This window comes from Excalfactoria chinensis, chromosome 25 (genome assembly GCF_039878825.1).
Source record: "Excalfactoria chinensis isolate bCotChi1 chromosome 25, bCotChi1.hap2, whole genome shotgun sequence".
Taxonomy (NCBI): domain Eukaryota; kingdom Metazoa; phylum Chordata; class Aves; order Galliformes; family Phasianidae; genus Excalfactoria; species Excalfactoria chinensis.
Genome location: NC_092849.1, coordinates 660,872 through 682,337, shown reverse-complemented (window position 1 = coordinate 682,337; position 21,466 = coordinate 660,872). Strand labels below are relative to the sequence as shown.

At 48.9% G+C, this 21,466-nt stretch overlaps 2 protein-coding genes across 6 annotated transcripts in view; one reads left to right on the top strand and one right to left on the bottom strand.

The window, feature by feature from the left end:
• The window catches only part of NSD3 (nuclear receptor binding SET domain protein 3), a 30,029-nt gene extending 19,237 nt beyond the window's left edge, over positions 1-10,792 (bottom strand). For 4 of the 5 annotated variants that reach the window (XM_072357008.1, XM_072357010.1, XM_072357011.1 and 1 more), the window contains exons 1-5: positions 9,415-9,553; positions 2,340-3,064; positions 1,744-1,812; positions 1,245-1,404; positions 669-823 (exon numbers count right to left, since the gene is read on the bottom strand). In XM_072357008.1, the coding sequence (XP_072213109.1) occupies positions 669-823; positions 1,245-1,404; positions 1,744-1,812; positions 2,340-3,020 (1,065 nt within the window). In that variant the 5' untranslated portion in view covers positions 3,021-3,064; positions 9,415-9,553. Of the gene's footprint in view, positions 1-668; positions 824-1,244; positions 1,405-1,743; positions 1,813-2,339; positions 3,065-9,414; positions 9,554-10,765 lie in introns of those variants that run through there. The other variant, XM_072357009.1, reaches the window with a different exon arrangement.
• A 1,329-nt stretch (positions 10,793-12,121) lies between these two features.
• On the top strand, positions 12,122-17,738 carry LETM2 (leucine zipper and EF-hand containing transmembrane protein 2). Its single transcript, XM_072357071.1, has 10 exons — positions 12,122-12,301; positions 12,505-12,928; positions 13,098-13,241; positions 13,369-13,503; positions 13,650-13,853; positions 14,405-14,524; positions 15,032-15,154; positions 15,274-15,351; positions 15,792-15,866; positions 16,437-17,738. Exons 1-10 carry the CDS (start codon positions 12,255-12,257, stop codon positions 16,485-16,487), a joined length of 1,401 nt encoding a protein of 466 aa, XP_072213172.1. The 5' UTR covers positions 12,122-12,254; the 3' UTR covers positions 16,488-17,738.
• Positions 17,739-21,466: the final 3,728 nt, after the last annotated feature.

Here is a 21,466-nt window from a genome sequence, read left to right as displayed (position 1 = left end):
GGAACAAAGACAAGCGGCTAATTACACTGAAGCATCCTGAGGGTCCTTACACCTCAAAGGCAACAGATATAAGTTTACTTTCCATTTACAGGATATGTTTGAAAGGTGTACAGCGAGCCCCATGCTCAGAATATGAGCAGACACTAGTTGGCCTGAATGACCATCACCACTGAAAGTGTCTGTCCTGAACTATAAACTCAGGAAAGACAAGAGCAGACAGCATTCAAAGTCCACGAGTCTGCTATGAGATGAAACTTAATTTATCTACATATTAAATCCCCCATATTTTTCCATATAAATCCTTCCCCTTCCACAACAGCATTTTGATTAGCATAAATACTGACTTCAGTTCTCTCTGTCTACACAGAAAAGTGGTTAAAAGTGAACACACCGATATTACTCTTATTTAATATCCTGACAAAGATGTGAAGTCATCTCCTGTGCCCAGGATGACAGCTGTCACAAGGAAGGAAGTTAAGCCATCAAGCTCTTCAGTGGAAAAGGAGGAGCAGGCTAACATTTTAGTTACCTTTGTGATTAACACTTCTGCCAGTGACACGCAAACAACCCTTTACACAATAAAGCACTACTGTTGCAGAACTGCCCCCACGAGTTTCACTTTCACAGGCACTGCAGATAGCCCTCTACACAACCAGTGCTCATCATACCTTCTGTTTCTCAGAATGGTTGCTGGCTTGCTTAGCAGCCTCTGCCAATAGCTGCTCGTATTGTTTGTGTCCTTTGTACTCCCGAACTCGTTTCTCGTGCACCCACGCCCGTTCTGGCTGGTTGCTAAAAAACTGAACATGATATTCACGGGCACCTGAAATTGAAAAATTCTAGTAAGCAGTTTTATGAACGCCGCTTCTTTGGTTTAGTTTACACCTTCCTCCTCCACACCGCTCAATTGCTGCAGTTGGAAACACCAAGGTTAGTTTATAGAGTTCAGAAATAAGACAGGCCGAGACTCAGAGTAGCTCAGGATGGGAAGATGAGTACACCTTGCCCACACTGGGTGTCCTCAGACTTATCAGACTTCAGAAAAGTGCTCAAGCCTACTTTGCATAGGCTCATTTGTGGAGGTAATTTAAAAAGCACTACTTTTAGGCATTACAGTAACAGTCCTGTTTAGCACACAAACCAGGAACCCCAACCCACAAAGGAAGTTCAAAGATGAGATTTGTGTTAATGTAGAAACAACCAGAGACACCTGATGTATTGTGGCAGTGACCTTCCTCCCTTACCTCTCGTATTAATTTTGGTATGAACATCAAGCTGTGGATCACATGAAACCATGCAAGGCCACCACGGATACGTTCCCACCTTGGACCAAACCAGATCGCCAACCTGAAACTTGATGTCATGGCTCACTTGTGTTGGAAGAGAAGGCAAGAACTGCTGCACCTAGAGAGAACAACACAAGCTTAACAGCTTGGATCTACACACAACAGTCACTGACAAAACAAGACACACAACAGTGAAAAAAGCACCAACAATCCTAAACAACACAACAACAAACCACAACAAAAACCAAAAATAAATTGCATCTTTGTAAGTTGATGAAGAACATTGATTGCATTTAGGAGAAAATAAGACAGTGCTTATAGCAAAAGAGACATTCTGACACAACAGTGACTAAGAAGCACTTCAAAAGAAATGGTGGCTCATTTATCTGACAAAGCAGCCATAACTGGTACCAAAACAGCAACACACCAGAAAGTGTTGATCAGTGCAGGTACTAACCGGGGCTTCCTCCAGCAGTGCATCTTCTCTTGGCCTTTCTGACAGCATGCTAAGCCTCTCATTTGGTCTCTAGGAAATGGGGAACAATGAAAAGGAAGAAAGGAAAACAAACATAAAAAGCATAAGGGGACAGTAAAACCAAAAGCAGAGCACTAATGAAAGCAAACAGAAAATATACATAGCAAAGAGAAAAGCAACCACAAGCCCCCAGAACAAGTGTGACGGGTCCTTATTTCAACTTCAAAATAGCACCACAATCCAGAAAATACCCTCCCCACCCCTACACAGAACAACGTTCTACTGTAACAAGCAATAGAAAAACATTATGCCCAAATAACCTTCCACCTTAATTAACACACAGTCTCAAAGCAGGGAAGGACCAACAAAGGATATCCACAGTAATGAGACAAATCTGCATGTTGGTTATTTGCAAAGACTGCGTTACCAACATCGTGTTAAAAATACAATACGAAAATCATCGAACTTCAGTCTAATTACATATATACCCAGAAGCGAGGAAAAAAAACACTGCTGAAGATGCATACTCTACCAACAATATCAGGCATACAGATGGTTGAAGCTATTATCACACTTACATTTTGTTCCTCTGGTTCTAATTTGGGGATTTTGTGCGACTTGCGCTCTTCCGATCGGGAAGAGTCATGCTTGCTACTTTTTTTCCTTTTCTCTTTCCTCCCTTCATGTTTTGCCTTAGCATACTCACTCGCTTGTACTTCATTTAAAAGGTCCCCACAAAGAGAGGACTCAAACAATTCCCTGCCGTTCTGGATAGTTTTGGTTATTTTTAGTTTGATTTCTGGTGAGCCAGTCTTCTTTGGAATCACCGTCTGTGAAACTGCAGGTGGTGGTGGGGGTGGCTGTGGAGGGGAAGGCTTTTCCAGAACTTCATGTGGCCTCGCATTCGAGTTTTCCATGTGGTAATACTCTGGGGGACTAAAGTTTCTAACTGTACCAAAACCATTGGCTGAACCATTGGGATATTGACTGTACGTCTGGAATTTGGCTTGAGGTTCATACATATTGATGGTGGCCGGGTAGCCATTAGCAATGGGGGGCAGATCCTCTGCCGTGGGCGTCGGGTATTGAAAGCCTTGCTGTAGGGCAGCTTCATATGGTGTCTGTCCACCATCTTCAGCAATGTCACTGCTGGCATCAAAGGCATCCTCTTGGCGGATGTTGGCTGAGTCAATGAGCTGAGGTGGTTGCTGAATTGTGTTTCCCATGATCCCTTGCATGAAAGAGAAAGAGAAATCCATTGTTCTGCTCCAGCATCCTTAGCTTTCCCTTTTTCTCATAGGGCCTAGAGTCAGGGGAAAAAGGGAGTTCAGTCAGTGTAAAAAGATGATAACTAAGCTAATTAAAACATTGAGGTATAGCAAATCTAATGATCAATTTCCCCCCCTCCATTCATGCATTTAAAGACGACTGGTTTTTGTTTTCATAATCTCAGTGTGCAAGGAGAAATGTACAGCGACCCAAACTACAGCTAACAAATACAAGTTTGCAAGGTCAGTTTAGCCCTTCCAAAGTAAATACAACTCTGAGTTATTTATTCTACCCCTGTGCAGGCACAAAGGAGGGTTACTATGCCCTTCTGGTTAGGGTTTGAAGTGGCACTAACACAACCCGTTTATCATTACAACCTGCATATGCCCCCTCAGCCCCCACATTGAATTCTTACCCTCACAATGCAGCTCAATACCCTGAAGTCGCAACAGCAGAAGGACTTCATGAGAATTTTGTTACATGCTTTGTCAGCTTTGCCCTCAAATGATACTCACGTTTGTGCTCATCCTTGCTGTCCAGTGCTATCAACCAGGGCACACTTGTCACCACAGTTAAGTGATTTACGGAAACAACCCAACAGCACGATGCTACAGAGCACAACTTGCTAATTGCAGCTACTTGTAAATCTTGTGGCAGTAGAAGCATCTTTTTCCCTGGCTGCTCTCTGCATATCGGCCACAAAAGCCAACAAGTGCTGCTGCTGATGGGAGGGACATCCGTGGTGAGCAGCACTGCCTATCAGGGTCAGCCAGCCTCAAACCAACACCACCCATTCTAGGAAGAGGAAGTGGAACTGTTTGTACTATCTACAAATTAATTGCTCCTTTACATCTGCCAAACCAAAGAGCAAACAACAGATTTCTCCCACTAGGAAGAAATTTCACCCTAGGCTTTTTTCATTACTCAAAATCAGAATCAATTTCCCTCTTTTTAAATACTTCAAAGAACCCAACAATTCATCTTACAGACCTGCAGCTGTGCTTCAGTGAGCAGCCACATCCATTGCAGGGATGAACAGAGACAAAGCACGAATGGTTTAAGAAAGTTTAGAATCCATCGATTCTCAAGTTTTGTTTTCATTTGAAAGAGGAATTATTTCACCGCCTTCTGTCCAAACACTCCAAAAGTACAATCACCCATTGAGTTTAGAACTAAGGACCAGGATATCAAACAAGACACCGTTCGGTATGTGGCGCTTCCCAAAAACACAACCTGGTTTATGTCACTGCTACTTCAATAATCATGCTTTGTATTTTCCTGCTCCTAAGTCAGACTAAGAGTCTCATGGCCTTTAGAAGACATTTTCCCTGGTATAAGTCCTTTGTCCTTATAATATCTGATGCTAAGGAATACTGCTCATCTCAGCACACAGCACAGCTCCACTAAGCAGCAAATAAGTCATGGAGCATAGAGGGAAAAACAAAGAAGCACCTCCCTGCACAACTAATCCTCACCCGGCCAACACTGTCAGAACCAGAAAACCTCACCAGCCTTCTTGTCTTTAAATCAGCTATGCCGCCCTACTCCTTATCTGTTAATAGGAAGACTGTTCCCATTACACTGGCAACTCTCCCTTTTCTTTTAAGACCTTCCACACTTTAAATGGTGGGCTATAAACCAAGCCATGCTGTGCAGCATTTCAGCCACAAAGCAGCTATGCAGTGATGCAACACAGATCAACACAGCCAGCAGGAGCCCTGACCCATACACAGCCAAGGAATGCTGTTGCCAGGACAGCTTCTTTTGCTCAGAAGGGCTGACATAGGGTACAGCAGCACGAGTGCAGTTTGCACTGAGAAGCAGAAGCGCCCTACTAACATGCTGGCAAAGCCATCTCACCCCAGTGGTGGGAATGCGACCCAGATGCAACACTAAAAGAATTCACAACCTGCATGGCAGTGCCTGGCCCTTATCTCCAGCACACAGAGCCCTCCAGGTCAAAGTCTGTCCATGGTGCAGGGAGGAGCCCCCTGTATCATCCTTCACAGTACACATCCAGTGCTGGAACAGGTCCCAGAGCTGTGACCAGCCTCCGCAGGCACAAATCAGAGGAGGGGTGTGCAGGGGAGGCTATCAATGCACTTTATCTTGTTATGTAAAAAACTTGTGGGTTAGCAAACTTCAAAACAACACTTAATTTGGATTCAGGAGGAGTCAGTAAATATATAGATCTAAACTACTTTTTCTTTAACTACTGCTTTTCTGGAGCTCAACTATATAATAGCAGACCTTGACTCCAGTCTATGTTTCCCAATGGGGACAATTTCTACACCTGCTTCATTCTGTGCAGGCTGTAGAAGCTAAGACAGCTGCTAACCCAGCAGCTCCTCTCAAGCCTTAAAGCCCAAACACTTCTTCTCCTCCTGCAGAGCTTACAACACCAAAAGCTTCCTCCTCCCCACTCCTGTGCTGTCACCACCATAACACACCCAGCTTTTCCCACCCTTCTTCCTTTCCAGCTCTCTGTATCAACCTGCTCGTTTCTGAGCTGCTCACTGAAGCGCTTTCTGACTGTCAGAGCAAACCTGCAGCCACTGATAACAACACAACAGATCCCGAACGCATCGCAAGCAGAATTCAAACCTCAGAAAGGATTACTAAGTACAAGTCACTCAAATGCTCCAATGCAAAGGACATGCCACTGCCCACAGAATACCACCAACGTGCTCAGGGGAGCCATACCCAGCCTTTCTGAACAGAGCACTGCCTAAAAACACAAGAGAAACCAATTTGCAGTGCTATGCGTTGAGCTCACAGCAAAGCATTTCAGACAGCGTACATTTTTCTCACTGGCACAGCTATTACATTATCAGATGCCCCACGTAACCATTTAGCTTCCAAGTACAACCTGCAATAGATATTGCCCTGATAAGACACTGGAACTGGGCCAAGAGATAAGAATGCAACGTAATTATTTCAAGTAATTCAAGTATGAAGTGGAAACTTTTTAGTAGTATTGGAAAAGAATTTGGAAACAAAGATGCCTTCAACACTGCAACTTAATTTCCTAATGAGAGAACAAGAATTTGCTCCCCAGCATCCCCCGTCCATCCTTTCTCACTGCTCAGGGATCTGAGCAGAAAGGAAAACAGGGCCTGTCACTGATAAGGGAACTGCAGACTGTTCACAGATGCAGACTACACACAGGCACTGATCACGTAAGTGCTTTCATGTTGCCTGCAGGAGAGTCAGAATGCAAAGAATCTGAGGACAAAAGTAAACAAAATAAAGGATATATGTACTACAAGGTGAAGTGGGTCAGCCCAGCACGGCTCCTGCAATGCACTTCCTTATACCAACACAGTGTGTTTCACTGCCCATCCATTGGGAGTCCTCTCAAGCCCTGCTGCACACATTCCAGCAGCAGCTCTGCAGTCATGGGCTGACACTACTGGGAGTCCCTCTGAGCTCAGTGTCCCACTAACAAGCACAGTAACACCTAAAGCTGCTTTTGTGACGAGCATTTTGCATCAGAAAACAAGATACTACCAAGTTCTCAGACACCACTGCCATGATGGAGAACTGCCATCTCAATAGCAAACCATTCTGAACCCAGCTGATCACATCTATTCCTCACTCAAGGATGTTTTTTGTCCTTCTGAAAAGAGTTCTCCAAGTTTGTATAAAACACAGCAATGTGGTAGGACTTATCTACAAAACACACAGGCAGGCATCTACCCACTGTATTATTGCTCAATCAGAAAGAGCTCAAAAACAAGTGAGAACAGATATGGTCAGTATGCAGCGCACATACGGGAAACTCACAAGCATCAGAAGGACCCACTGCTACTTATCAGCAATCAAAGCTGCTCTGAGGACAGTCTCCAAAGGAAGGGGTCTCAGCCAAAGGCAAATCAGACACGGGGACATTTCCCTGTGCCACTAAACCAAGGAGAGGCAGTGGGGACCTGCTAATGAGCCCTGCTTGGAGCAGAAGAGGCCTGATGACCCAAGGCTGGCTGTCACCACAGCAGTAAGCGGGGACTACATGCACTGATAATAAATAGCATAGCATGCAAATAGAATCACAGAATCACAAGGTTGGTCCCCCTTGTCCTCCCATCACCATTGCTACCACAAGCCACTAAGCCATATCTCATAGCTCCTCATCCAGACACCTCTTGAACACTGCCAGGGATGGCAACTCCACCACTCCACTCCCTAGTTCTCATACAGGCCAGGATGCCCTTGGACCTCTTGGCCACCTGGGCACACTGTCAGCTCACCATCAGCTGAGCATCAACCAGGTCCCTTTCCTCTTCACAGTCATCCAGCCACTCATCCCCAAGCCTATAGGGGTTATGGTGGCCAAAATGCAGGACATGGCACTTGGCCTTGTTGAACTTCATCCTATTCACCTTAGCCAAGCGATCCAGCCTATCCAGATCCCTCTGGAGGGCCTCCCTACCCTCAGGCAGATCAACATTACCTGCCATATATTTTCAACAGTTTCCATAAATCCTTTTTGAATTAAGGTGACTGCTTTTTGCTGACAAGCTCCGTGTGGATAACCCTGCCTACAACTGGTTCAGCACACGATGAATCTGAGGCATTAAAGATGGGGCACCACACAGAGATGTGGGGTATCTGCTCTGAGAATAGAAGCCGTCCTGCTGGCTCACCCACAACCAAAAGCAGCACTTTGAGTCAGCCCTACGTGCCACTGCCTCGTCAGCCTGAGCTGTGCTTTCTGTCTCAGCCTCGAAAGCAGAAGTTCCAGGCTGTCTGTACAAACCAAGCCTGCAACAATCCAGCTCCTCTCTGCACAAACAGAATCAGAGAGATTCTCAGATCTGCTCGTGTCCTACCGCCCCTTAATTACCTGAGTCACCACACGCACTCACTGTCATTTTCTGCACTGTTCCATTCCAGTGCGTGCCTGCATCTGTCTAGTGCTGGCACTGCTCCTCTCAAAGCTCTGATCCATGCAGCAGCCACCCCAGCACATGCTCACTGCTGTGTTTACAAACAGCTGCTGGGCAGAAACAGGCCAGGGTCGTTGGGTTTAAGGGATGAAAGATGAATTCTATTACATTCCCACACTTCCCTTCAAAATACCTTTCCTGTGGTGTTCAAAGAATAACGAAATAAAATGACTGTTCACATTTCTGCATCCCGTATTTGTAGGCTGCTTTGTCCCACTTTGTTCTAGACACCCTAGAAAACATAGATATAAACTTTTCATCCATTAGGATGAGGCCCAGCTTTCAGCTGCATGCAGATTCATTAGCAAGGAGAACTGCAGACTGGGAATTCCTCCTGCCTTCAGTGGGCCTGTGCCAGCAGAGACTAGATGGTGAATCAGAGGCCTCTTGACAAACTTGTCTCAGTGTTTTAAAGCTGTGGTGAGGCTGATCGCTTCCCCATCTACCTTTCTAAGGGCTTTAAGTGCCAGAAGAAACAGTCATCTCTGTCATATGGTTTTGATAAAGCAACACTTAACAAGTTTCCCATGAGGAAATGGAACGAAGCAACTCGGAGGGCAGCAGTAAAAATCCTATGTACTGAAACAAAAAAAGCAGTAAGCTGAGTTTAGCGTATTCATTTGGTTTTGGGAGCCCTCAGGGTTGAAGCGAGAACATGGAGGAAATTCTTTTGTTCTTTGGGGAGGCCCAAAAGCTGTTGTTCACATAAAAACCAAAGTCAGACCCTTGTCAATTCCAAACGCTGTAAGAACAGTGACATGTGTCACACAACAAAGCCAATGGAAGAGCTGTAATGCATCTCATGTGTGCATTAGATGAGACTCACTCAAAGTGAGGCGAAGCTGCAGAACTGAGAGATGCACAACAGTTGTATTGAACCAAAACACGCACTCCTTGATCATCACCCTCTGCACTGAGCTCGCACATCCCAGCTTGCTTGCTGGAGCAACCTCTTTTTGAGCAGCTCTTTAAAAACATCCATATCAAACCAACTACAACGTTCTCCACGCATCCCAACCAAGCCAGAGGAAGGACCGGAACAGACACCAGGACAGACGACAATCTTTTCCTACAGCTGTGACCGCACTCTGCTTTATCAGACACAGCACGAACTTATGGCTGAAATCTGCTGAAGACCTTCAGGCTGCACTGACCGCCCTGACAGCTCCCGGGATGCACGGAGGGCAGCGCAGGGCCCCGCTTCTCCGGGTACAGCCCGACCCCAACCCCGAACTCGGGGCCGCTCGGTGGGCGGCAGCGCGCGGTGCCGCCGTGCCCCGTGTCCGCCCCGCGACCCCCGCGGCGCTCCCCAGGCCCGCCGCCCACCGCCGCCCGTCCCCTCCCGCCCCGGGGCCGCGCCGCAGCGCCGGCAGCAAACATGGCGGCCGCGGACCCTTTAAGCCCGGGCGGACGGCGCGGCCGCCCCCGCCGCCCTCACCTTCAGTCTGTTCCATTCTAACTGCCCCCGCCGCGTCCTCCGAGCCCAGCGGAGACAAAGGCCGGCGGCGGGGGCGGCGGAGGCCCGCCCGCCTCCTCCCGCACAGCAGGCCCGACGGGAGCCCCGGCCTCGATTTCCGCGCCCCCGCCGCTGCCGCCGGGCTCCGCCCCGGGAGGCCGCCCGCCCGCCCCCCCACCGCCCGCTCCCGGCCGGCGCGGCGGCCAAGGGGGAGGCGCTCGGCGGGGCGCGGGCGACCGCTGGCGGCGGGGGAAGGCGGCGCTCCGTGCCGCTGGGCCCGCGTCCCGGCCCCGCTCCGAGCCCTCCGCCTCCTCCCCCCCCCCCCCACCGCCGCCGCGCATGCGAGCGCCGCCACCGCCCCTCTGCGCCCCATTGGCCGCAAAGCACCATAGGTGTTGTAGTCAGCCTAGTAGCAAGCTGACTCAAACGGCACGTTCCCTACGAGCAACCAGCCCGGCCTTGAGCCTGTGGCATCCCCTGCGGTCAAACAGCAGCCCGTCCTCTGCCCGTGCAAACCTTGCAATCAAACAGCAGCTTGCTGCACAGCCCGGCTGCAAGCACAGCAGCCCATCGTGCCACTCATCTGTGCTGCTGTTACGAAAGCAGCTGAGATGCGTTTAATTACTGCTGGATGGCACGAGGCTTTGGGGGGGGAAACAACAACACCCAGCTCTACTAGGGAGATTCCAGCGTGCCCTCATGGTTCTGTGTTGATCTGAGGTCTGGCATGTGGGTTGGATGGAGGAAAAAAACCATCATCATCTTCAACAGTTCCTAATTAGGCTGCACAATTAAGCACTGAAATGCTCACAATTAATTCCCGATTTCTTTTCTATTTCCCCACACACACACAACCAAACTACGCACAATAAATCTTCCCCGCAGCACAAAGAATAACACGCAAAAAGAAACGGAAAGCAATAAAAGCACGAGAGAACAGAAAGTAAACAAGACTGAACGATCATCGGTTAGCAAAGTATCGGCCAGTAAAACACGAGGCGTTAGGGAGCAAAAGAGACGTGATCCAACATGAAAGTGGAGGGAGAAGAGCTTCACGAGTCACTGAACAAAGACTGAGCGATGATTCCCAAACTCACGGCGCTGCCCAGACCCTGAGGCCCAGCGCCCACAATAATGAGGTGCTTTTCTTCTCTGCTTGAGGGTGGGGGGATGGGGGTAATTGCTGTAATAAAGGGAACTTAAAAGGCAATTCTGCTCCTTCTTAAATGCTGTAAGCCAGCAGAAATGGAGGTGACCTAAAAAAGGCTCGCTCTCTCTCTCTCACTCCTGTCTTCTCTAAACGTTGCAGTTCAAACTGCTCGTTATTACTGACCGGAATTCCTGTTTTCCTTCATTTTTCTCCCGTCCTGCCTCCTTTCACGCCATTTCTTCCTTTCCTCGACAGTTTTCCCTATTGCTTTGAAAAGACCTGATGGATGAGAAACAACACACAAAGCTAAAGCGAGTTTTAACTCATTAAAATCGAGGTGAAAGCAAAAGTTAGCAAGCAGATGATAGATGATAACCTCCACCCTCCAGCATAAGAAGTCATTAAAACCTGTGAACGCGGAACTGTTGCTTAAGCACACGTTTGTCACTCAGGCTGCGTGCAGGGACTACGAGGAAGGTACAAGCTGCAGCTAAGAACATGCACTCACATGTAATTAGCGATGCTTATCAGGATCACCCTTCAGCCCGCACTGAGTGGACCCAGCGGCCCTTACCATCACAATGAACGAGCTCTTTGCTCCCCCTCCAGCCCCCGGGGCTCTATAGATGGGCTTTGCCTCCCCCCATCCACCGCATTCCTGCTCACAGCGCTCCTCCTGAGCAGCTCAAGGCAACAGCAGCTCCATCAGCACCATCCTCGTGTATCTGACGCTGCCGTGCTTTACAATAACCCAGAGAGAAAACGATGATCTTCAGCAGAGAGGTGCTGTGCTCTCCCTAAAGGCTTTAATTAAAGCCGGTTCATTGCTTCCAGGAGCTGTGCCCCAAATCACACAGAGCTTCTAAGGCTGCATGGCCCTCCTTATAAACAGGAGCACCCGGCCCTCATTCACACAGAAAACAGCCCTGAATACGTACCTTAAGTGTGTTTAAATCACAACCAGGGTCTAAACTGTATTCTTACATGGCATTAAGAAGTGGTTTTGGTAGTAATACAGCACTTGGATTAACGGCAGAGTGCTTTTATCCCAAGGAGATGAAAACCACCTCGGGCAACATGCTGTCAGCAATGGGCAGCAGTGAGGCAATAAGAGCCCAGCTCCACACAAGCCTCAGCCCTGAAGGCACGAGAGGAACCCGGTGCTGCCTCCTACCTGTTGCAGGCCTCAAGTGAGGCCTACAGAAGGCCCCACTCATAGCACTCCGCATGGCTGTGACATCACCTGCAGGGCGACTCAAGGCCAATATAAGAGCATAGGCCGCATCCCGCCGGGCCCGGCCGCGTTCTACGTCACACCTTCCTGCCACCACCTCGCCGTGACGTCACACCCGTGACGCCACCCGTTAAGCCCCGCCCCCTTAAGCGTTGCCGCCACGTCCCTCGCAGCCAATGAGAAGCCGCTTCCAGGGTCACCTCGGGTCATACCCACCCCGCCCTTCCGCTGTTGCGTCCTGCGTTTTGATTGGTTCCCGCCGTAGAGGCTGTGACGCAACGCTACGGCGCGACGCAAGAGGGAACCATAGAGCGCCGCTTGCAGGGCTAGAGCGCCGGGAGCGGGGTGCGATGGGACCGCCATGGCGGACTGAGGCCGGATGCCCGGTGCGGAGCGGGGCCGGCGGTACCGGGAAGGAGGGGACGGCCCGGTCGCATCATGGCGCTGCGCAGCTGGAGCGCGCTGCTGGCGCTGACCAGGCCCAGGTAAGGCTCGCATGCATTAGAACCCGCGGGGATGGGGCCTCGGTACCGGGCTGAATAGCTTTACGTACTGCTCAGCACTCAGAGCTGCGGGCATTGAGCAGCCCTGAGGTTATTTATTACGGCACCAAGGGCACAGATTGCTTTGGAACACTCAGCTTAACCACAGAGCACCGTGCTTTCATTTACCACCTCTCTGCTTCCAGAGGCTCCCAGCTGCTCCTGCATTCCATCTCCCCATGCTCTCCAGCCATTGCTTTGGTCCAGCTGGTGGATTTGCACTTAAACAAGACTTGTGTACGCCTTGCACGACAGCAGCACCGCACGCAGCTGGATCCCCGCCTGCCTCGCTCTGCAACTGAAGCTTTGAGATCATTCCACACATCCACCTGTGTGCTCCGGGAGCCCCAGGAGCAGCCTGCGACCAGCCGAGGTGCTGCAACTGCCCCAACACCAGCACGAGGCACAGAGAGCCCCATAGGGAAAAAGCCCTGGCACCAAAAAGTTGTGGGTGAACTGAAGCATTATTACAACGGGTTCCACTTGCTCTGGATTGACACTAAAGTTGCTGCCAGGATGGTGTGGAGGCTGTTGCACGGTCAGGTCCTCACTAGGAGAGAGAGACGGAGGGTGAGTGCCAGACATCCAAACAACAACTTGCTAAGATGGTGTATTAAGAGGCTTACTGTAGCTAAAGGCATTTAACCATGTGGTTTCCGTGCTTCTTTGGAACAGTTCTTTGTTGTTTTTCTTTGCCCCCAGCTGAATAATAGCTTCTGCTGTGCTCTTCTTTGTGCAGTTGCTGAGGACCTGTGCGGATCTTTTCCGGCTGGTTCCCTTCCTGGTGTTTATCATTGTTCCCTTCATGGAGTTTTTGTTACCAGTGTTCTTGAAACTCTTTCCTGAAATGCTGCCCTCAACATTTGAGACAGAGTCCAAAAAGGTTTGTGTTGTTCTCAAGGCTATCTGTACAACAGCACAAAGAGTTTGATTTCATCTATGTCCTACAGCCCCTCTCCCTTTTGATTTCCAAGTGGAAGTTCTAATTCTGCTCTATTTCTTAAATGAAGGAAGAAAAGCAGAAGAAGAAATTAAACGCAAAGCTGGAATTGGCAAAGTTCTTGCAAGAGACCATTGCAGAGATGGCCAAAAGGAACAAAGCAGATACAGGACAAGGAAAACAGTTCTCTTCCTATGTGCACCAGGTAAAACGTGCCTTTTAACTCTATCATTCTGTTTCCAATGAGAGGCTGGAATGCCAGCATGAAAAACAGAAGGGGATTCTTTAGAGGGACAGAAGGATTCAGAAGGTGGGATTCTGTTTTGATTGGCTTTTTCTTTTGAATTAAAGATACGTCACACTGGTCACAAACCCAGTACCCAAGAGATCGTGAGCTTCTCCAAGCTCTTTGAGGATGAACTGACCCTGGAACACTTGGAACGGCCGCAGCTGGTAGCGCTTTGCAAATTGCTTGAGCTGCAGCCCATTGGCACCAATAATCTGCTCCGCTTTCAGCTTCTGCTGAGGCTCAGGACTATCAAGACTGATGATGAAGTAAGTTGAAATCAGCACAGATTACAGCTTTGGAGGAATGGAAAAAAATCCAAGCTGTGTAAAGCAACATTTAGCCTGACTCTGTTTTGAATAGGAGGTTGGACTGAGGATCTCCAGAAGCCAATTCTAACCTACATCTTATGATTGTACAGGAACTGTAATTTGGAATGGTGTTAATACTACTGGGATTTAGAGGAAGGAGTAGAAAGACTCTTCCTAGAAAGAGATGACCACTTCAGAAGCACGTATCTGACTAACTGTGGGTTCAGCTTTAAAGCATGCAGTCTACACAGTTTTCGGGGCCACCTGTAGGATTGCATAGAAAAGTGAAATTCTCTGCACTTAAAATCTGGATCAGCATTTCTCATCCTCTGTAGCTGGATGGATACTGTCATTTTTCAAGGGCAGAATGCATTAGTCAGAATGTCAGTACTGTCTCGTCTCTGCCTTGCTGTGACTTTATGCACGCTTATCTAAACAGACATTTATTTAACCTCAAGCTTATCAAGTTTTGGCTTACCGTATGCCTAGATAGGAACATTTCATTTCAGATGATTGCCAAGGAAGGAATCAGTGGCTTAAGTGTGTCTGAACTGCAGAGTGCATGCAGAGCCAGAGGAATGCGATCATTGGGTCTCTCAGAGGAGCAGCTGAAGGAACAGCTCAGACAGGTGAGCGACTCCTCTTTAGTCATTCAGTAAGGTTTCTCCTGGGACAGAAGGCTGCACAGTGTTCATACAGGATAGAAAGAGATTTCTCTAAGAATTCCTACAAGTGTTTGTTTTAAAATGGATAGCATAGCTGAGATCTAAAACATGAAATAGGCATGTTACTTTGTAAAGCAAAGTGCTGTGGGTGGCTGATTGGAAGCAAAATAAAGACTGGGATGGGGGGGAAGAAGTGTTTTAAGCTTCTAAAGCAGCCAGAACAGGTTTCAGATAAGCTGTAGGCACAAAGCACTTAGTTTTCACTGTTGGCTGCTTGATGTTGGTATCTCAGTAGTAGCTGGAAAGTTCCGCTCTGGTGTCCATCCTGTAAGTATTCTGAGGTCTTCAGAACTTTCTCATTGTGGTAGCTTCAAAACTTCATCTGCCAAACTCAAGGTAGCTTTAAGATCTTCTAAGTACAAAGACTGCTAAATGCGTGCTGACTTGCAGCCATTTTCTTGTCCCTAACAGTGGCTAGATCTGCACTTAAAAGAGAACGTTCCACCTTCTCTGCTCCTGCTCTCACGTGCCTTGTACTTAATAGATGTAAAGCCACAATCTCTTCCAGAAAATAAGGTGAGTTATTTGAATGAAGCTCTCAGGTTAATAGTTGAACCATTATACAAGTGAGGCACTGTAACATGAATCCTATTTTTCCATCCTCCAAGTGAAACTGAAGTTCTGCTTGTACTGAGCTCTGTATTCTTCCATAGACTGAGGAAGTGATGACATCCATTCCTGAACATCAGGAGACCCTGGTGGATCCTGCCCCCATCACACAGGGAAGAAAGGTCAGAAAATAGCAAAAACACAAAGTGAACTTCAATCCAGGTACATTTATCTTAGTTGACGATGGCTTCTTTTCAGCTGTCCAAGCAAACACGGGCTGAACTGTCCAGGACAAAAAAGAGCCAATGCATTCAGGGTTACAAAGCCAGAGTCTGTGGCTCTCAACACAGCACTGAGGAGAATTCCTCAGTAATTTGTATTAGACCAATCTGATAAGAGCAGCAGCAGAAAACTGAAGGAGGATACGATGTCAGCAGCTGGAATTATTTCCCAATAGCCTTACTAAACAGTTTAGGAGAAATGATGGAAAAAGGATAGGTTTCACAAAGATGCATTGCAGGGAACAGCCTTGTTCTGACAAGGAAGGGGACTGTATGGGGTCCATTTAGAGCTTTGTTTTCCAAGAAGGTTCTGTGACTTAAAGTTATCTTTTTCTTTGAAGAATGAAGAGTTTGTACCTCAGCCACCAGAGAAATTACCAGTCTCAGAGGTGCCACTTAAGCCACTCCAACAAGAGGTAAGCTTTTCAGAACGTTAAGGCTTTCTAAAGGAGCTTGTTTGTCACACAGCTTATAGTCCAGCTGTGGAAATCTGTGCTACAAGATGTTCTGAATGTTAAGCTCAGCCGTGACTGGAGAAACTGTGGATCAGAGCTGCACTGAGGGCTGCTGAACACAACATACCGTGTTATCGAGGCAGACTCCAGGCAAATTGGAGGGAGTTATCAGTGTTCCCTTTGTTCTTTTCCCTAGCAGTCTGCTTTAAAACACTTGAATAGACTTGTCTTCTGTCAGAAACAGTGCAGTGTTAAGTGCCTTTCTGTATCTATATATGTGTGTATGCATATATATATATATATATGTACAGTAACTCGCCTTTTCCATTACTCTTTCCCTTCTGCAAATAATTTATTGCAATACAGCCGCTTACATCTAGGTGTAGGATGTCCACTTCAGGCAAGTTTGAGTGTCCAGGCTGAGCTATGTTGGCAGTAAAATGCTTCTTTACCCCAGAGAACTTGGATCTCAGTTGTATTTTAAAAGCCTTTGTATTACTACTGCCTAAAATCTGCAACTTCTACATTCAGACTAAACTGGAGGCATCTCAGAGCAGCAAGGCTGGTGCCAATGGAGTCTAGCCTGAAGCCAGCAAGGACGGTCAACACTGGAAGATAAGAGCTTTCATCTCTGCACCTACTTAAAAGGAAAGAGTCCAGCAGGCTGCTTTACAAAGAGGTGTCAGTAGTCCTAAGGACCCTTCTCCTGTTCCAATCTTAGTAGCAGACAATGCTACAGCTATCAGGATAGCACCAGCTTCTCTTTATACTGCACCCCTACCCCCACCATTTTAACTTATGTTGTAAATATGTTAATATTTATACTGCTGTCTCTGCAGTTACTTACTGAACAGCTGTTTGTGCTCCTAAACGTTAGGAAAGACAGCTATTTGTTTTCACATGGGTCTGGGTGCAGAATGAACTAGTATGGTGGTCCAGTACATCCTGTTCTGCAGGAGCACAGCCACACATCCAGGCCTTGCATCTTGTCCTGCTGCTGCAGCTTGATGGGTTCAAGCCCTGATCCAGTTAGTTGGGACTAACTAGTTGGTTTAACCCCAACCAGTGCACAAAATGACCGGTGTGGACCCTGCATTTAAATATTGCATTTGAAATGAAGACAAGGAAAGGAGGACAGTGTTCTCATCGCTTGTGTTGGGTCTTTCTGAAAGACTTATTGCAAAACTTGCTGGACAAGAGCAGAACAGTGAAGAGGGCAGCTTCCGCTCTATCAACATTCATCAGTAAAAGCTGCAGCAAGGGCAGCCCAGCTGCCTGACACTGCTATGGGGAGACAGAGGTGTGTGTTATTCAGCATCCCTCTGGGTCTCCTGAGGCAACAGCCTGCAGACCCACATGTTATTTCACAAGCTGAGACTTGGTTAAACCTTATCCAGCTCAGCACTACATCACAGCAACGGCCCTCAGGCTTTTTATAAGTGGTTCTTCATACACTCCAGTGTCAGCTGCTGGTTTGTGGTGGACTCTACAGGAGGAGACTGAAACACTGCTTTTAGCGTCTGTTAGTTTTTAGTCTTTGGTGGATGTAAATATTCAGAAGTCATTTTATGGACTGTAGATATTTATACTGACTGTAAGATTAAAGCTAGACTTGGTGCTATGTCTTTTTTAGAGGTCAGACAGCTTTTAGAACAATCAGACAAAAGAAAACAACCAGTCATCTCAAGGTCGGGGCATTATCAGCACTTTAAACATGTGACTTTGGGCTCTTATTAGCAATACAGAATCAGAATGCAGTACAATGATAGCTGTCTTCTGCAAGCTTAACTTTGTACCTGCACCTCTGCCACGGTAATAAAACCAATGTGCAATCCCAAAGGTCCGTATTTCATTGTGTTGATTCAGAGGGCAGAAAAAACACACAGATGCACTTCCCAGGAGCAGCTTCACAACCACAGGGCCAGGAGCAGAGACCTCTGTGTGCAGAGCAGCCGCAGCTCAGGAGCTGCCTCCATAGGAGGAGCAGCTCAGCAGATAGTAATGCAATATGAGGGGATCGATCCCTGTCCCACAGTAACACATACATGCAAAAATGCCATTACTATTGATGACTTCTTCCAGCTCTGCTCCCTGCCTTTGAGCTCCCACTCTTTGCCAGCAGTCAATAGTTTACATTACTGTCATCAGGGGACATGTTTTCCTACTATGAAAGGGCCATACAGTAATTACTGCTCACGAGGCACACACAAATCTCAGCCAACATTTTCCCTACCATAACAAACCAGTGGAGCATCTGCTGGTGCAGTTCTGAGGCAGCACAGCCACTCCCAGCCAGCAGGCAGCAGCACACTGCAGTCTTTGTGCTGCAGCGTTTGCACTGCAAGCTGCACCTGGGCAGCACTATGCCTGCCTGCAGCACCATTCAACTCCTACACCCTGCAACACAGAGCAGGGCTGGCAGCTCCAATGGGTTCCACAGCACCGTGCACAAAACAAAGCTGTAGAAGAGTAGATGCAAAGGACATACAGGCAGCATTCAGCACCCAGCACACGCAATTCAGCCCTGCAAAGCTGTAGTGGTGGCTGCACCCCAGCACCAAGCACTGCCCTGCTCACCCAGCACTACTGCAGCTCTGCATGTAAAAGCCATACATAGGAGACATGCTCTCCCTCTGGCTGCAGCTCTACAGCAGCAGAGCAGCACAGAGCCCAACTCCTTGCACGCAGCAAGAAGCCAGCACCTGCCTCTGGGATGGCAAAACTTAGTTGGGATCTTGATTTTATTTCCAGGGGCATTAGGAGCTGCACTAATGTTACCCAGCAGTACCCCTCAGCAGAGCCCCTTCTTAGTGTGCCCATGGTGGCTTCACAGAACAAACTACTCATTAGAACAGCATAACAAAGTGCTCTAGATACCAACCAGGCACCTTAAGTGCTGTTTTCCCCACGCCTGCAGCAGCAGCTGAGCTGCAAAGCCCACACAGCACTACACCAGCACTGCCCAAACCAGGGATCCAAGCTGCTTGAGCCTACAGCACTGCCAAACAGAGATGTACCCACCTGCTGCACCTCCTGCAGGCAGAGCAGAGTCCCATGGGTGCAGAGAAACCCCACAGCAGCAGGTGAGCTGTTGGGGCAGAGCTCCATACAGCAAAAATGAAATGAAATAGAATGGGTTATTCCTCACCAGCACAGCCCCAGGCCAAACAGCATTTAGTGCTCCATAGGATAAGAGCTGCCCTGCTCACACCTAGGCTCTATGGGATGCTGCCCAGGTGTGCTGCTCCCACAGGTGAAGCAGAGCACAGCTTTGCAGAGCTCTCAGGGTGCAGGAAGTAAACTGCAACTTGTCAGGGGTTTCAGTGCAAGGAGTGGGTAGAAAATGACTTGAGATAATAGTCTTTAATTCCCCACACACGGGTGATGTTCCTGCTGCTCTGATAGTCTTGAAATACAGCTGAGGAGAACACCCAGTCCCACCTAATACATGATAATGGGAGCAGCTGCACCCTGCCCTCTGAACCCATTGCCACCCCTGGGTGGGTGCAGCTCTGTGCTGTTGAGTGGTGTGTCCTGGCCAGGGCTGATCCCAGGGCAGCTCTGTGTCTCCTGCATTGCTCAGAACAAACCCTCTGGCAGAGCCCAGACCTTCTGTCGTACCCCAGACCTGCTGCTCTCTGACCCCACAGAGCTCCTGAGGGATGGAGCTCTGGCCCCACAACGCTGCAGCAGCAAAACGCCATGCTGCACTGAGAGTGAGGAGGAAACAAACTCAGCAGAGCCCCATAAATAACTGCATTCTGTTCTGCAACGTCGGGCAAATTAAATGGCGCAGAGCTCCAAGGCTGTGTGTGCTTTGGCTTGGGGAGAGCTTTTCCAGCTGCACCAGTGCCAAACACCTTTCAGCCCTCCCTTTGGCTCCCAGAAACCCATTTAATGGCTTTTGTCCTACCCCAGGCATCCCCGTGCTGGTGCTGCTGTGGCACATGGCTGGGTGATGCTCCTGGTCCTGAGCCACCCCAGAACCAATCCCTGCTCCCTTCATCCCCCTGCCTTGCTCCCCCCATCCCTGCAGCACCAATCCCTTCTCCCTGCATCCTATGGGGCTGTGCCACGGCCCTTACATCAGCCTCTCCCCTAAAAGCCATTTGGGAAAGATGCACCGCTCAGCACTTTTAGAGCAGATTAATATTCAGAGGGAAAAGCAGTGATTTAGTGAGGCCCAAGCACAACAAAGGCTGAGATTTATAGCCTCCTGTATTAGAGCATTACATTCCTAGCAGGCTTTCTGTCTCTGTTATAAATTTGTAACAAAGACGAGCGAGCCTTACACCAGCTTAAAATAATGTAGAACAAGGGCTGGAGAGCCAAACCTCATGGGGAGGGGAAAGGGAGAGTTATGGGGTGCAGACAGAGGGGTCCTGGGGCTGTCCCAGACCCATCCCAGCTCGGTGCATCCTCATGCTGGGATGCAGGAGGACCATGGGATGCTGAGGGATGTTCTTTATGTACCCACAGGTTGGGATTTTGGCACATCCCAGCATCAGTCCATGGAGTGGGGCTGTTGGGATCACTCTGCACGGTGGCAGCTCTCAGGTTGCACACAGGAGTTATCACAACCGGCCCCGGGAGCAGCAGTGACGTTTTGTTTGGATGCAAACCACAGCCCAGAAGTGTCTGACAGTGTCTGCAGTGCGGGCTGACAAGGAGTGATGTACAGCTGAGAGCCTCGCTGAGAGCACGGCCAAGGTCCAGCTGCAGGGCCGGGGGTGGGGGTGGGGGGGTGGTTTGGGGCTGGGGGCGTCCCCACTGCCAGCCATTCAACCTGCATGGAGCTGCGTGGAGGTGGAATTACAAACACGGTGAGTCGGTGCCTGGCAGGGAGACAAAGCAGAGCTCAGGCAGCATCTGGGCAGGGGCCAGGAGGTTGTCTGGGTCCTGTGCAGCCGGAGGGCTTTAAAAGGAGAGAAAGAAGAAAGAGGAGAGGACAAAGGGTTCTGCAAGAGCCCAAAGCGCACTGCGCTGTGCTGCTGGGGCTGCCAGGTGGGGCAACCCATCACACGTCTTCGCTATAGGGGCAGCAGAGAGCATCTCCCCCTGCAGGGCCGCTTGTGCCTCCTAGCCGAGCAACACGACATCCCCCCCCAACCTCCCTGCAAGGCTTTGCGGTGCTGCGGGAGCCCGCTCTGCTTATTATCATATTTAATTGCCCTCCTGCTCACCCCAGGAAACGAGCAGAAGATGGTGATAGCAGCACTTTCTGATGATGTAAACACGCGCTGCAGAGCTCCCCTCCGCCAAACCGCTCCCAGAGAGAGCACTGATTTATGGCCTGCCCCCCGCTCCCCCCGCGGCTGCTGTGAGCTTAATCCCGGGCTGCGGATCCGACATAAATCACTTGATTAAAAGCCCTACTTAATTTAGGAGTGGGGGGGGGAGGGAGCGCGGCTGATCGATTTAATTTACACATGGAAATAGCAACAAGCAGATGCTTTTAAAAGGGCCGATGAGACAGAGCTGCGACTCAGAGCCGTGGTGCATTAACCAGCACATGGTCACGGATGTGGGCACACCACCATTAGGGTCAGAGATGAACCCAA

Coding starts and splice junctions, on each gene's coding strand:
- LETM2 (XM_072357071.1), top strand. CDS start 12,255: ATGGCGCTGCGCAGCTGGAGCGCGCTGCTGGCGCTGACCAGGCCCAG. Junction 12,929..13,097: donor CTAGGAGAGAGAGACGGAGG/GTGAGTGCCAGA, acceptor TTCTTTGTGCAG/TTGCTGAGGACCTGTGCGGA. Junction 13,854..14,404: donor CTATCAAGACTGATGATGAA/GTAAGTTGAAAT, acceptor ATTTCATTTCAG/ATGATTGCCAAGGAAGGAAT.